Raw genomic sequence first — 17,344 nt, forward strand, 5'->3', positions numbered from 1 at the left:
GACGACCGACGAAGAGATGATCAGAAAGCAGCAGTTTTATCAGGACTGGACATTTCTTTATCAGAAAGATCCATACTGTAAGCTTTTCTTTGCAGAAAAGATCTCTCATCAGAATGAGTTTGATTTACCAACAGGCTCCACTCATAGGTAACAATAGCAGCTGCCTGTTGAGCTCATGCTATGTAGTTTACTGGGACATGCCTTGTGCACCACTGTTGCTCTGATTGGAGCATAATGAATGAGACAGGCAGAACATTCTTCCAATCACCATCCAGGGTTTTTTCAGAGGTTCTGCCTTTCCTAAACATCGATGGATGTGAAATAATTCCCATGCAATGGTAATGTGAAACAATCTATTTGGCATCAGCTCCTCATCTTTCTCCATATCATCCCATCTTTTCAAACCATGACAGCCGTATTCACCGAGGACTTTACACTGGTGCAACACCTAAAATGTTAGTGGACCCTTCACTCCTCCATACCTTACATTTAATCTTGGTTATGTTTGAATTTACACATAGCTGGTGCAACCTAGTGAGTGAGTAACATCACAAAATCAGGGTTTTCTTATTCATTTATCACCACTGTCTGCAGCATATTTCCAACTATTCAAAAATAAAAGTTAAAAATTGGGTAAAAACCTGATTAATCTTTGAACAAATGCTCCAATGGGCAAAGCCTGTAAGACTTTTCCTGCATTTTCAAGTAAAAAAACAAAAAAACAATCTCCCTCTTAAAATGGACTGCTTTTGTAGCTTACAGTAAAGCAGGAAATTCAGTAGTATTTGTTCCACAAACAAACATTGTTTTGATCTTGTAAAGAAACCATGAAAAAAGGGAAAAGTAGCAGAAATTTGTCATAAATTATAACATCTAGTGAGTAAGGAAATGAGGCTTAAGTGATCCCGGCAGACAGCATGAGAGACGACAGTTAAAGCACACATGCACACACACTGAGTCATGACAAGACTTTCTGGAAAAACTATAAAAAGGAAGAGGGTTGATGTTTTATGCTGCTGCTCATGACTCATCACCACTGCCATGGACAGAAAAGCGGCCCTACTATTATTGTAAATGGACTACATTTACTGTATGTAGCACCTACGCACACACACGCACGCACGCACAGGCCCATTCACACAGAGATGGCGGAGAAGCTGCCATGCAAGGCTGGGACTGCTCACCAGGAGCAGTTTGAGGTCTCACTTTCAGACACTAACATGCTGTCAGGAGGAGTACTGTCCATGAATCACTGTTGTCCTTCACACACGAGCAGCAGACCGACTCACGAGACGAACAGTATGGCGGCTGAATGTAAAAATGTACATTATATAGGAAGACAACGTTTTCATGCTTTTTTATACCAGGCATTGTGGGTAACATTCTTCATGGAGACACGTAGCGCTGCCTCTGGATGGACGGATTGTTCTTGAAGAGCTTTTGTAGCTACATTACTACAGTACTTCTGGATAATACTAAAGGACTTTATTTACATTTGAAAAAGAACAGCTGCAGCTACTTCTTATTTTGTCTTCTATGCAGCAGACGTTTTCAGACACCCAGAGGTGCCCTTGAAAACAGAATTATTACTATTTGTTGCTCTGCAGGGTGATAACGCTAATCTCTGAAACTTTTTTTTTTTTTAATCCCGAGTTCTTTGCAGTCTATGGGATATGAGAAATTGAGAGTGTAGTCCCGGTCATTCAAGGAACTGATCTCCTGAAGGTCAACGGCACATGGGAATGGGTGGGGGTATTATGGGATGCAGCAAACACAGCAGCATGGCGTTATCTCTGTTGACCAATGAGGGCACACAGAGTGATTTGGGTGTTCTTAAACCCAGTTGAATTTTGTTTTCTGAGCCCAGCCCAGTCTGCATGGCTGTCTGTTTGTCCCCCCCCAAACAGTTAACAGGGGGAGATAATGGAAAGTGGCTGAAGAGGGTGGAGGAGGTGTAGCAGGACGATTGGGCTGGGTTCAAATGTTCTTCATTCATTCAACTTTAAGGTAGCCATTAGCATCACTTCCCATCCCTCTGCTCCTCTCTCTCCTCCTCCCACCCCCCACAGGTCCTCCTCCACCCCCAGCATCCAACCGATGCTTCGACCAGCCGTCCTCCGGCCCCTCGTGGAAGCGCAACCGCAGTGTTTTGCGAATAACCAGGCGCTCCACGATGAAGGAGGCGCAGAACCACGGCACCGCGTACTCAGCCGTGATCAGCCCCATGAAGTTGTAGCGGAACTCGGAGTAGTCCCAGGGACAGGCATTGAACTGGCGCAGCAGCAGCCCGGTGCCAAACTCCCACAGGTACGTCCATAAAGTGTAGATGATGCAGCGCAGCAGCACGGGGCAGCGGCCACGCAGCTTCAGGTACATCTGCTCCACGATGAGGATGCAGGTGCCATAAATGAAGAGCGCCCACACGCTGGTCACGCCGGGGAATTTCCAGTTGCAGTTGACGACAAACTCCCAGGCAGCCGTGAACATGACCTCGCAGAAGTAGCCGTGGATGGCGTAGAGGTACCAGCGGGACAGGGCCGTCAGAGGTACGGGAGCCTCCGGGGTTTCCAAAGTCACCATGTTGATTTCACGCAGATTTCCCGTCTGTGCAATTTAGGCAATTTAGCTCTGAGGAGAGAGGAGAAGGAAAGGTGTAAGAAAAGGACATAAATATGACAAAGTATCACACGTTATAGATAGCCTAATAATCAATATTAAACTTTTTTTTAATACCATGATGCTATCTCTGTTATTTTGATATTATTTTACTAAATGCTGCTGCAAGTGAAGGAGAGACAGCATTGTTTAAATAGCACAAATACTCAGGAATTTATTTGGTGCCAAGCTGCTTTTTGTGCAATTTAGATGCATACCCAGAATTGTTTTTATTTTGCTTTTGCTCAAATTTCTTATTTTTCTTTTCTTTTTCTTTATTTGTTTAACTTTTTTTTATTTTATTTCTATGTTTTTTTTTGTTTTTTTTTGTTTTTTTTTCACAAATAATTCATTTTTTTATTTTAAAATTTTCTTCTTATTTTGTAAATCTTTCAAATTTATTTTTTTAAACTTATTTTATATTATCATTTCTTCTTTTATTTTTAATCAGTTAAAATCTATTTTTCTTTTTTAAATTTATTTTTCTTGTTTTTCTTTTTTTGGTTCCTTTTTTTAATTATTTTTTGGTTAAGTTATTATTTGATTTTATTGGTTAAGTATCAGTCAAAATTCGGATGTTGTGACAACCCTTCTAATACTGTAGTACTGTTGGGGTTGTAAAGATGCAGAAAGAGAAAAAAATGCCTGTGTTCTTCTGGACCCTAACGGTCACAGTCTACTATTTAAGTCCACAAATAATGGAAAATGATGAATTATGTTATCAGGCATACTTTTAAAGTACTGACATCATCCTCACAGTTTAATGTTCAGCCTCTTGTAAACATTTCAGAGTTGTACTAAGTTATATGTAATAGAATCACTGATTCACAGTAGAGGCATTAAACTGGCTATATATTTGGGTATGTTTTCAGTAAAAAGGCCTCTGTAAAGGGACTTTATTGCTAGACTCTGCTAGTCCTAACAGTGAATGTGTTGTTTAATATCAAAGGTAGTACTGGATTTTAAAAACACAACCATGGTGAGCTGTTAGTTAAAACTGTGGGGGTTCTCTACACAATGATAGGTTACCAACTCCTTTCACTGAGTCCTGCTGTTGTGTGAAAAACTGTGTGTGCTGAGCACAGCATGAAAAAGTTTTGGTTAATTATTACATAATAGGAGAAGCAGATTATTGACTGAAATCTTTGTTGGAACTTGTTTTGTTTTGATAAAGAAAAAGCAGCTAATGTAACGTTGTCAATTTTAAATGATTTTATACTTTCCAAAAAAGTAATGAATATGTATTTGACATAAGATGCCCTTTTATACTTTAATGCCTTTATGCATGCATACTTACATACATACATGTATGCATCTATTGTGCAATATTACATACACAAATACACCAATGTATGCTATCCCTGTGCAATAATAACATACATAAACACATCTGTGTATGCAAAGTCTGTGCAACAAGGCAATGTGCAATTACACCAGTACTTTAAAAAAAAACAGACAAAGGGCAATTTCATGCCCCTGCCAAATAAACCAATAAAATCAAATAAAAAATGTATTCCTGGTAAGTCTGATGCATAGTCAATAAATCGAATTGTGTGTGTGTGTCTGTGTGAGGGAGAGTAAAATGACTACCTTATCCTGTTGTCTCAATCAACAGAAGTAAATTCTAAATCAGTGTCTGCACACTGTAGCTCCTACTAGACTAAAAAACATCCCCATGTGGGCTGAAAAAACTGAAGACAAGTCCACAGAAGCAAATGTTTACTTTTTTGTTATCTTCCTCTCCAAACACCAAAGTCCACTCAGAATCAATCCCCAAAACAACCACATCTCAACAAACTAAGACATAACGATCTAATCTTTGCTGTTTCACAGTCTTGAACTCTCTCCCATGTCAGACAGGGTAACGGGGTCACAGCGGTCTCTTCAGCTTGAGCAGACATTCAACAATCTTGCACAATCTATTCAGAATTTGTGCAAGTCCTCCTCATTATGCAAAACATTTTAAGGACTTAGACCCTCTTTTTTGTCTGACTGTCTTTAATTAACACACACTGAAGAGCCCAGAGAGAAACCGCATAGTGGTCTATCAGTAAAACAGACATGGTGACGGCAACAAGAGAATCCTACCTCTGAAACAACTGAGTTTAGTCCTTCAGTACCTGCATCTGCATATTTTTCACCAGGGATGCACCGATGCATCAGTTAAACCCTCTGAGCCCTCAGCTATTTCCAACCATAAGGTCTCTCCTGGACTTACTGGCTTGAAAAGGATGTAAAACATCAACCCTGTGGTGCACAGTCAAGCTCCAAACATCCTTTTTTCAGGGCAACCTGCACTTTAAGAATATGTGTGCTGCAGAAATGTCAATGGAATTAAAAAAATATATATATGGGACTATAGAGAGACAAGAATAAACCTAAATGTGAAACTCAAGGATTTTTATGTGTGACACACAGTAAACAATAATGACTAAGACTTTTGTGAACAAACTTGTCCCATCTCTTGGGGACCAAAAGGTGAAAAAATAATCATTCTGTGTCAAAAATTCTTCAGAATATTCACATTTCTAAAAAAAAAAAAAAGTCCTTGTGCTGGGAGCGCAGATGGTCGAGTGGTTTAAGCGCTACCCATGTACACGGGCGGCCCGGGTTCAAATCCAGCCTTTGGCCCTTTGCCCCATGTCTCTCCCCACTCTCTTCCTGTTTCCAAGGACCACATCACAGGCTCTGAGGGCCAAAACAGGCTCTGGGGGCCACATCACAGACTCTGAGGGCCAAAACAGGCTCTGAGGGCCAAAGACAGGCTCTGGGGGCCACATCACAGACTCTGAGGGCCACATCACAGGCTTTCTGTGTCTATTTCTCTCCTTAATTAACATTTAAGCCTGGCTCAGGGTGTCTCCTACATGATCTACCTCACCTGAGAGCACTCTTACCACCCCTACACAATGTTTCAACCTTTATTACTCTCCATTGTCTTTTTTCTAAAACTGCAAAGTAAATTTCACTTCACTATATGGACAAAAGTATGTGTCCACACCTGTTAATTATTGAATACAGGTGTTTCAATCAGACCTACAGGTGTATAAAATCATTGCCTAGCCATGCAGTCTCCATTTGCAAACATCTGTGATCCTAAATGGGTCATTCTGAAGAGCTCAGTGACTTCAGGCATGGTAATGTGATAGATGCCACCTCTGCAATTAGACAGCTGGTGAAATTTCACTCCAGCTGGATAGTCCACAGTCAACTGTAAGTGATATTATTTCATGGTTTCACAATTAATTCAAGAATTCAAGACACTGCAAATGAGCAAGTTCCATATCCAATTTGCAGATGCTGCAGTTTTTTTAACATGTGAAAAAACACCATTATGATAAATCTGCACTGATGTAGAAATGCCTTGGCCTACAGTGTATTATTCTCTTGATTCTGGAAAATCCCCAAAACTGTCACATCATCATATTTTTAATAGTTTAACCAACTGAAAAAGCTGTATACACAAATGCTCATTCCCACAAATAATGAAGCACACTGCAGTGATTACATCTGTCATTTACTATGACTTTCACCCTATATCTTGCTTCTCTAGCACATTTTAAACTTCTATTTCAGTGGGCTGGTTGCATTTCTCACAATAAAGCTTCTCAGTAAGTGTTAGCTGCAGTATGAACTCACACTTGGTGCTCCCCACAGTAAGCCGGGGTATTTCCTAATCAACCAGGGATGCAATCTTAAGGATTACAGCTTTAATTGCAAAGAGCGCTTAGCCAAAGTTCAATTAAGAACAGGGCAAAGAAACACTCAGCTGACATCAGAAGGATGAAATTAGAGACCACAGAACTCCTAAAGTCCGAGGCCTTCCCTCCGTCTGTGCTATTTACCGACTGACTGAGGGGGTTTTCTTATGTAAGGTATAGCTTTATCATCTGACTGCCTACATCATGTGCTCTTTTTCCAAATCCCGCAGCTTGACGCGCACTGGCTTCAGTATCAGGTGTCAGGAGGCCCACGCAGGGCTGGATCCTTCCTCTACTCTATTTATCACACAGCATGCCTAATAAAAAACACTGAAGCCTAGCAGCATCATACTGAGGAGTTCAAAGACCACTTAGTGGAGGGGGGCGCTAAGCGTATATCTTCTACTATACAATACCTCCAGAGGAAAGCGTGGCATAATAACAAGCATTATACAATGCATCATAACCAGTCTGTAAAACAGCCTCAGAGAGAGAGGTTAGCAGTACAAAGCCTGTTTGAAGAACAAAAGCTGATTTTTTTGGCTCTTTTTGTCTTCAAATGCTGGCTGGGGTCCAGAGAGGGCCCATGGGGATTAGCACATTTCTTCCAAACAAGGAACAAGGGTTTCATGTGAGGAACTGGGCCACAGAGATGGACCAACTGACCTCACACAAACCCTTTATACCTTCTTTTCATGCCTTTCCTGGGAAACTCTCCCTCTTTCCTCAGCTATTCAAAAGAGCCTGGGTCAGAAAGCAGCTTGGAAAGATTTCCAGCATAAATCTTGGTTACGCGATGCAGTAAAATGACTTTATTACATCAGACCATCAAAGATTAAAGGGATAGTTCGGTGTTTCATAAGTGGGGTTGTGTGAGGTACTTGTCTATATTAATTTACAACAGGAGAAGCCAGTCAGTGTGGCCCCTCTAAGGAGAGCCAGGCCAGGATGTAGGCATGAAAGCAAGCTATACGACCAGGGTCTGGAACTAAGTTTTAGACTCAGTGGCTGAGTTGGCAGATAGATGAAAAAAACACTTGCCAAAATAATAAACTGTGCTTCAGAGCAACATAAACATTTAAACACATTTCACTGAGATAATAAGGTTTTACGTTCATGCAAATATGACCACTTTAACAGATCAGGAAAATAAAAAAGAGAACAAATATTTGCTTCATTAATTTTATGAAGTCAGAGCTGCCCACGCCTCCTCCTGGATCCACCCCTGCAGAGTTCATCAACATAACAAACATGAAACAAGAAGCTGTGATTCAAAACTGTGCACAAATTTACAAAAAAACAAGCATTCTTTCCACCTTAAGTTCTGAAACTGTTGCACATGTACATAAGCTCTGTTCATTTAAACATCTGTGTATTACTGGTTGCTCCTGCATCTCCTCTAAGTTTGATTTAACAACAAACAGGGAGTATTTTAGCTTTAGGTTTAACACAGTGCTGTCTAACAAAGGCTATTTGAGTGTCATATAAACAGTAACCATACACCAGTGCCAGTTTAGCTCAGCTGGTGGAGAGGGTGCACATATGCAGAGGTGACAGTCCTTGCCACACGGGTCACACCGGTCCCTGTCCTGGTGCTGTTTGGTGCACGTCTTCCCCTGCTCTCTCTCCCTATAGTCCCAGTCTCTGTTCAGCTGTCCTGTCTAATTAAAGGCAAAAAGACACCAAAAAATGGAGTGACACCTGAAAAGCTAGTTCTGGCAGTCAACTCCAGCTTAATGAATTACACCTCACATACATTATAATCAAATCACATGCACACATCCTCCTAATATGTCAGTTTATTTAAGCTGCAAGATGTCTAGTTTCTTTCTTTGCTCTGTAACTCTCCTCTGAATCAGTACTGCGCTCACCACCTCCACCCCAGCATCCACATGTAGGCTCCGACAGAGGGTTTAAGATGTGTTCCCATCACTCCTCAATTCTGCATGGAAAATAAAACTGGAAAGAGTGGAAAAGTCGGACACTAAACAAATGTTATGCTGCCATAATAAATGCTAGAACAATTCCAAACGTGAGATGACTGACTGAAATGGAGCTCAGCAAAAGTTCAAGCAGGAAGACTGTTTCTACTCATTCATTAGTCACCACTCCCTCATCTCTCTCCCTGGTGATTAGCTGATTATGGGCTGCCATAGAAATGCATTGAAAAGAGGGAAGAAGATTACAGAGCATGGGTATAAAGCAAAAACACAAGCCTGTAATCCGCCATTATTGTTTTGGCTTGAGCCGTGCATGCCGCTTAAGTGGGCTATGCTATGTATGACGTAATCATTTTGAGAGAGATGCAGTTGGCTGTCCACACGGAGACAAAACAGTAGGTATATACAGGTTTGTTCACTCCGGGACCCAGTTTCAAGAAATAGCATTTATGGCCTCCCAAAATGTTGTTTCTGTGTGAATGAAATGCCAATACGACAAAAAACTTTTGCGTTTACTCCTGAAATCTTCTCTGTGTGGACAGCCCTAGTCTAGAGCCTTGCAGGTCTTCTGCTCATCTCAGTCTCCTCCTTCAAGCCACCTCATTGGTTCCTGGGCCAGCGTCTCAGAAGTCCACTCTCAATGTGATCCTTCCTCCCTTGTCAACACCACCACCAGTGTCTAGGCTCCACAGGAGGGTTATCCTATTCCTGCCATTTGCCTCACTACCCCTTCAAGTACACTGATGGCTAATCGGCAAGACTACAAATTTCTCTTTCACTACATTTGTGAAACAGATTATTGTTAAATTCATACTGAGACTCACCTGAAATATCCTTAACAGCCATCCTGACCTATATATCAACACTGCAAGACTTTATTCTCTGTGAAAGTTTACTGGACTGCTTTCAGTGGATCTCTGTGGCGCTGTCAACCCATAGAGACTGCACAGACAGAAGTTCCTGTTTGTGTCTGTATGCCATGATATATGTTGGTGTGTGTCAGTGCCCTCCTGCAAAGCTCTAACATGCCAAGGCAGAAAAGCAGGAGAAAAAAAAGCTATACTTTTGGATAAAAATTCTGTATTTTTTTTTATTTAAATGACTGTTTTGGTACAAACATTAACCTGGCACGTACAAGAAACTCTCTGAAATCTTCACGTTTTTGGCACTTGGCAGGCGTTAATTTACGACCCAAGATGTGGCAATGCAGACGGAGATGTTCACAGAGTAATTCAGCTAGTTTATTGGCTTTATTTGATAGGACAGCTGAAGAGAGGCCAGGAATATGAGGGAGAGAGTGGGGAAGATGTGTGACAAACAGCATCAGGATTAGGCTTCCATTCTCCAACCAGTGTTGGGCACACACAGGCACCAGCTCCACCAGCTGAGCTAAACAGGTGCTCAGTGAATTATACTAAAAACAATTCTCAGCACGTGCACTGAACTGTAGTGAACTATCCCTTTAGTTACATTTTACAGTTGAGTATGCAAATGTTTTGTGCAATCTAGACAATAGATTAGTCAACTTTTTAAAAGTGAAATCAAGAAATGACCCAATGCAAGGGGTCAAGGACTTCTATTTTTGTTGCCATTGGTATCAAAAACAGCATTGATTCATTGCATTTTGAGTAGTATCGTAGAAGAATTCGTATTGTAACCCTAATAAAGAAATAATTTTTGATATTATTTATCAAAATAGTGCTCTGGCTCTTGAGGTACCTGGTGTTACCTTCCCCTCAACATCCTCACAACTTCTCTCTCTCTTTTCACGATTCACTTCCCCCTGCTCTCTTCCTTCATTGCCTGCTTGGATACCATTTGTTCAGCACTCACATGCCCACTAAGCTGCTAATGATGACAAATATGGAATGCAGTAGGAAGGTAGGAGCAGAGATTGCAGAAAAACGCTGTGGTGGAGACTCATCCTCTGCTGAAATCAACATAAAGCAAAACTTAGCATGCACTTCTCTATCTCGCTGTATGCAATAAGCATGATGAACACTACATGAGAGGTCAAAGGTCAGGCCAAAACTTTAGCAGCTGATTTCACACTTGTTGAAGTGTTTGTTTATCCACACATCTACTAAAGTACTCTCTGGCTGGCGTTTGTGTATCTGAGGATTATCATAATTCCTCTCTCTAGATCATAACAGAGCCTTAAAGGGCCAGATTATACTACTAGAAATTCTTCAGATTGTTGCTCTGTATAGGCAGATCAGTTTGTCACGGGAGAGAATGAGCGTGTTGTAACACAGCAAACAGGTTTCTGAGATGCTGGCACAGGGAGATGAAAAGAGTAATTTAACTTTAACACGTTTATTCTCAGCTATGTGAACATGGAGGGGAAGGGAAACTAAAGAACAACATCCTCTCTGCTACAGAATTCAGTGAGGCTGGAAATGTGGTCTAAAGCATGGGAACAAACAATGAAAGTGGTTTTATTTCTGGTTTACTGTATCTGAATACACAGTCATGACCTGAGTCAGCCTTTCAACACATCTGTTAATAGACTTATTCAGTCTTCATAGCACTGCATCTGCAGAAGTCCAGTAACAAACGTCATGTGTGTATGCTTTCTAGGTTAATTTGCTCATTACTGATGACAGACTATCCATGCCAGGGACAAGAAAGTGTATGGGTGTTGAGTTTAGCACAGTTCAGACTGCCTACCAGTGAGTCCTTTGTCATATTGTTACATCGGCTCAGCTCTTTTGGAACGTCGCCAGAGATGATGAAAAAAAGTACCAGGCCCTGGTTTTTATCCCTGATGGAAAATTAACCAAAAAAGGGAAAGATGAGTCAAAACAAGTCAAAGTACCACATTTTGGAAAAGGTCAGCTTGATAACAACACATAATGAAAATGAAATTGTCCATTAACAAACAAAGTTTTTCTCTGACTTGACTGTTTCGCTGATTATTTACAATGCAAAATTACAAAGTCTGAGACACATTTACAAAACTTACATCACCCAGAACATTTTTTAAAACAAATTTACATTAAAAAAAAAAAAAAAAAATTTGTTAAAAAAAAAAAAGTCTGAAACATTTTTACAAAACTTCCAACATTTGGTAAATTTCCTTTCAGCCAGATAATGTTTGTAAATTTTTTCAAGAAGTTGTAAGCATTCTTCAACTTGTTATTTTGTCTCAGCTCATACAAAAGTGTTTTTTTGTTTTCTAAATTTGTTTTGTAAAATGTAAATTTGTTTTATTTAATGCAAAAATGTGTTGGTTAATTTGTATTTGGTTCAAGCTTTGTATAAGTGACGTATTTTATATCGCACTTCCAGGCCACCATACACATCAGTATGAAGGATGCAAACAGCGTTGTATATGAAAAAAATGGGTGTAAGTGTGCCTTACACACTGTATTTCAAGGTTAATTTCGGCAGACTGTGATGGTTCATTGACAAGCTTGATTCTGTTTATCATATGGAATAAAACGGTAAGCACTGGAAATACAGGAATTATAGGAAGCTTAAGTGAAAACACATCACATCTTTAGCCCTAATTTCAACACTGGATAATCTAGACAAAATCACTACCTGACTTTTTGCTGATTAAGCTCTCTGTTTGACAAACTTTTCCATGAGTAGGTTGGTAGCTGACAGGGGAATAGGAAAGAGAGATGTATGTGGAGATAAAACCCAGTTCTCTGTGTGGACTCAGACAGGGGTTGCTGTGCTAACACGGTCAGCATCTTAAAGCCCGAAGCCCCCAGGAAGCTGGAGCTTACCCTTCCTGTGTGTGTATTTAGGCATTTTTATTGACTTGTAGCCTCAGCATGACACAGTTCACACACTGGCTGTTGTTTGATTCTGCTGCTGTTGTTGCAGCTGTCAGAGGATAGCGCCCACCCCCCACCACCCCACCAGCGCTCTCATCGGCCCCAAGTATCGATCGACAAGGTTCCTGCCAGCTCTCGCTGCTGAGGCCCGCTTCACCACTGCTCACTATTGAACCCCGCTACAGGACAGCACAGTTTGATGGAGATCAGGACGGCCAGTGTGATAGAGCTGCCTGCTTTGTAAACCTCCCAGTGACCACAGGGAGACACGGCACAGGCAGGGTGCTGTCTGAACTGAAGGGAGGGAAGTCTAACCAAGGAGCATTGGAGGTTTGTCTGAGGACATGGAGGGAAGACACCGACTGAGCATGTGCTTTTAAATGAAACACAAAGTGAGAGAGTGAGGTGGAGAGAGGGAGTGTATGACAGGCTTTGAACTAAAGGTTCAGGTTGAAAACAAGGCAGGCAGGTCTGACGGCAGGTAAACACAGATGAGCGTGACAAAACACATCAATACTCAAGGTTAAATTAGAAAAGAGAGACGAAAACAAAGACGTGCTTTCCCTGTGCTGACAGCATGCTGACAGCTGTGAACTCTGACACTGTGATTAAATCAGAAAGCTACCCTGCACTGACCTCTCATCATGACATAATCCTCGTTCATGTACTCTGTCTCTGTGGCTCGGCCCATGGCACAGATCCCAGGCCTATGCAGACTTTCAGAAGGTCACTTTGGCAGGCTGCGGTCTAGCGTATAGAAAACCAGCAGTATCCAATGCAGTTAAGTGCCAGTGACCAAGGTGACCTGAGCATGGCTTCATCATCACCAGCTGGCAGAGAAAAACGCGTCCTTGTAGCTGCATCTGTGCTGAAGCTTATAATTCTGGTTGTACTTTCCTGAGATGACACACCGCGGAAACAAGAAATCATTTAGCAATCAATTTGACTGGTTTGGAAAATGTGTGCATGATCAATAAAACTTCTCAATATTTGTATGTTACAAATCCCTAAACCTGAGAAATTTACTGTTTATTTCTAAGAATTAAAATCTTTTGAATGGGTATAATAAACTTCTACCAATACCTACCCTTTCACATAGGATAGGAGTCAAATGATTACAAGAAATCCCCTACCTACTGTTGGATATGATACAATGTGATATGTGATAGCCAGCTATAAAGGTAATGTCGTGATTCAAGGTTTCTGTATCAATTAATGCATGGCAAGACAATTAAATTATGTTTTGAGATGATTGCCAAGATATATGATGCATAATATTGATAATATCATAATAAAGAGATTCTGCAAAAATTGCAATATCAATCACATAGAATGAAAAATGCTCCCAAATTGGCAAAGAGCAGAATGAATGTTTTATTCACTGCAGTTTTGTACCAGTTTCTCCTCTTATCATACTTCATTTCTTGCTTTCTTCTAACTGCAGTTTAACATTATTCCACTATCTTCTTACTTATCTACCACTTCTTTATTTATGTTATAGGCACCAACAGATTTGTGGCATCTTTAGTGAGCCCTGATTGACCCTTATCAAATTCTCTCCTTTCCGTTGGTGATGAGGAAGTGAAGATGAAAGGTGTGTGTCAATTGAAGGAGTGACAAGAAAGACAGACAGGATGAGGGCTGGGGAAAGCAGAAGAACTTTCTGAGGCAGCACAAACTAAATGGATCCCAATCAATCAAAGAGACAGGTCAATTACCCCGAAACAGCAAGCTGGCTCTAACCCTAAACTGCCTCACACGTCTCCTTCAACCAGGAGTAGAGGCAGAATGGAGTCTGAATACCCTTTAAGGACAAAATATGCACATAATAAAGAGGATGTGACTAAGGATTACTGAAGTATGCCCAAGGAAACCTGATAGAGAAATGTTTCCACTAGTTACACCTGAAGGTTAGGCTCCATCACAGAGAAGGTAATAATTCATACACAGGGATCATTCAACAAATTCAGACAACAGCTGTTCTCTCTCACATCAGACTAACGATGGGAATTAAATTTTTACACTGTTTACCTCCGTACACACATATAGGCTGAAATACATGCTCAAGCAGGATCCTACAGACATGCATGGATGTGTCAGAGGGTCTGATGCGTGAAGTAGTGCTGCCTTGCACAGTGGTACCTCAGCAGTACTCAGGAAGTAAACTGGCCTCACAGACTGAGATACTGCTGCTCCCACACAGCATTCAGTTGCTATTAGGACTGTCAAAGGATTACAATTCTTAATTGCGATTAATCTCAGAATTTCTAAAGTGATTATAATCAAATGTGACGAATGGAAGATTAGCGAGTAATCTCTCATTTGTTGCATTGTGCATTTAAAACAAAGGGTTACTGACTCTTCTTTGGAAACAGACCCGCTTTTATCCTGAAAGAAGAGTAAATAATATCAGGTAGATTGAAGATTATGACATTAAATGAAACACAAAAAAGGAGGTTATGTATTGAAAAGAAAAACAAAAGAAAAATTAATTGATATCACAAGTTGTCCACTGAGCCGTCTGAGTTTTTAAAGGCAAATTAATGATTAAGGAGCAGTGGTGGATTTATTTTACATCACTGTGTCTGCAGGAAGACACTGATGTGGATTAACCAAAGCGGGCTAAAAGAGACAATAAAGCATGTGATTCATGGGATTAAAATAATTTACTGCACTAATTATTAACTTACTACAAATCAACAGCTCTTTTTAGTTAGATGCAACTAGGGATGCAACGATTTGCCGCCATTGACTTCCATCACCGACAAATTTTAATTGTGGATGATTTATTTATTGCATCTGCCCGTTTTTTTCATGCCACGTGTTGCTATTGTGTTTGTAAAACGTTGTTATCTCAAGCTGAGATGTTTGGGAGTGAGCCACCTGTCATTCATACTATCTCTGTGGAGAGTTGAGCATGCTCAATAGTGATCGACAGGAAAAAAACAACAGAGAAAAATGGCAGCACCTGATGCAACATCTGCATATCCTAAAATGTTGAAAGTCTGGGAGTATTTCACTGTCGGCGGTTCAGAAAAAACAACTGCTTGTAAAATATGTAAAGCAGACCTATTATATCCCAGAAGCACATCAGCAGTGCAATTTTACTTTGTATGCTAGCAAACTGTCATCCACTGTCATCCTGGTTTTTAACATTAATGTAACGCTACAGTGCTGCAGACAGAACACCTGTCCCTTTTTACTTCTAACTCAATAGTATAACATTACAGTAGCTTTTTTCCCTCATCCCATTTTCTACCTCTGATGTACATATGGAGTACATAAGGAGTGATGCATGTCATCTCTTTCCCTTATCAACACTTAAACAGTAAAGCGAACTCTAACCAACACAGAATTATTAGGCTTTACATTTGTAAAAGAAAATCATTCAACCTTACTTCAACACTAATTATGTTAAAAGCCAAGACAGAAATATTGCTTGAAATGAAGGTATAAAAGCAATTAAGTGTTATTAAATAAATTTTTGAATGAAGAACTCTGACTTATTGCCTTTATTTTGGTTCATAAATGTTTGTAAGTACGTCAAAGCTCTTTTTTTCAGCTGTTAGTAAAATACATTTAAAAAAGAGCTGTCAAAGTCATCAAGGGATAACACAGCGTGCACCTGACTACTCGGCTAATCATTTCAGTGGCTGGCAACTAGCTGGCTAATCATTTCAGCGACCAGTGACTAGCTGGCTAATCGTTTCAGTGGCCGGCAACTAGCCAGCTAATCATTTCAGTAGCCCTTGACTAGCCTGCTAATCATTTCAGCGGCCGGCAACTAGCTGGCTAATCATTTCAGTGGCCTGTGACTAGTTGACTAATCATTTCTGTGGCCAGCGACTAGTCGGCTTATCATTTCAGTGGTCGGGGACTACTCGGCTAATCATTTCAGTGGCTGGCAACTAGTCAGCTAATCATTTCAGTGGGCGGCAACTGGCTGGCTAATCATTTCAGAGGTCGGGGACTAGTCGACTAATAATTTCAGCGGCCGGTGACTAAGCAGCTACTCATTTCAGTGGCCTGTGACTAATCGCCTAATCATTTCCGTGACCGGTGACAAGTCAGCTAATCATTTCAGTGGTTGATGACTAGCCGACTAATCATTTCTGTGGCCAGCGACTACTGGGCTAATCATTTCAGTGGCCAACGACTAGTCGGCTAATTGTTTTAATGGTCAGCGACTAGTCATTTGTTGCATCCCTAGATACAACAGTAATTTTAGTCTTACAGTACTAAAAAGCAATTTAAGCTTAACAGCCTCAAGAGCAATATTAGCTATCATTCATTTAAGAAGCATTCAACACAGTAAAATCACGAGCGTTAATCATAGGATTAAACTTGACACTTTTTAAGAGTTTAAATCACCATCATTGGTTCTGAGTTAAAATACTGATGCCCTAATAGTGTAAATATTTAGCTCTCTCTTATAGTGTTATTTGCTTCTTACACATGAAGTGTAGTTTTAACGCAATATTGTATTATTTTCTTTCACTTTTGGTGTGAATTTCTGGTATTTCTAGCTGGAATCATAAACACAGAGCAATGCACTTTTTGCTTAACCATCTTTTGTCTTTTCAGCAGGTAAACCACTCAGCGGTGGTTAGAAGTTAACATGACTGAGGTCTTACAAAGGATTATAAGACAAGCAAAGCTGGGTATGTCAGACTTTGTTGAGGCTGAGTTTGATTGTGTTTTTATGTTTTGTGGTTTTAGCTGGCTGCAGAGCAGAATTCCCTCAGGGGACAAAAAGTGTACTGTAGATAAAACTACTGTATATATCCTGTTTCAACTGGAAATAAATCTGCTAATTTACTCGCATTTTAAACTGTCTCATGTTCATTTAATCTGAGCTGATTTTGTAGAAAAGCATATTTTATTTGCAGAAGATATGGCTTTATATTGCCACAACGTACAATTCCTCATATCATTACTAGTCATCCAACTACTTTGTCCAAAAGGACCCAAAATACTGAAAATGCAGTCTCAAAATTTTCAAATGTCTTGTGTTACGTAAAAATAACAAGATGTCAAATTTAATCATTTTAAAGGAAATGGGAAGTTACATGTACTAAAACTGGTCAAGTGCCAGGGAATGCTGGGTGAAAATTAGACTTAAAAAATAACTTTTATTTTTTTGATGTCTTCTTTGGAAAATAGAGAAGCTAAGAGTCTCAGTACTATGTGCGATGAGGTGGATTCAAAAGTGTCTGGTCCAGATTAAATGGTAAGTGTGGTTCAAAAGTATGAAGACAGA

The 17,344-nt window shown here is 40.3% G+C and overlaps 1 protein-coding gene across 2 annotated transcripts in view; it reads right to left on the reverse strand.

Moving 5' to 3' along the window:
* Positions 1-1,470: 1,470 nt before the first annotated feature.
* Positions 1,471-17,344, reverse strand: part of tmem229b (transmembrane protein 229B) — a 28,389-nt gene continuing 12,515 nt past the window's right edge. The window contains exons 1-2 of one of the 2 annotated variants that reach the window (XM_041813126.1): positions 4,246-4,294; positions 1,471-2,628 (exon numbers count right to left, since the gene is read on the reverse strand). In XM_041813126.1, coding sequence (XP_041669060.1) covers positions 1,993-2,580 — 588 coding nt within the window. In that variant the 5' untranslated portion in view covers positions 2,581-2,628; positions 4,246-4,294 and the 3' untranslated portion in view covers positions 1,471-1,992. Of the gene's footprint in view, positions 2,629-4,245; positions 4,295-17,344 lie in introns of those variants that run through there. The other variant, XM_041813125.1, reaches the window with a different exon arrangement.

The sequence above is a fragment of the Cheilinus undulatus genome, linkage group 18 (assembly GCF_018320785.1).
Source record: "Cheilinus undulatus linkage group 18, ASM1832078v1, whole genome shotgun sequence".
Classification (NCBI taxonomy): Eukaryota; Metazoa; Chordata; class Actinopteri; order Labriformes; family Labridae; genus Cheilinus; species Cheilinus undulatus.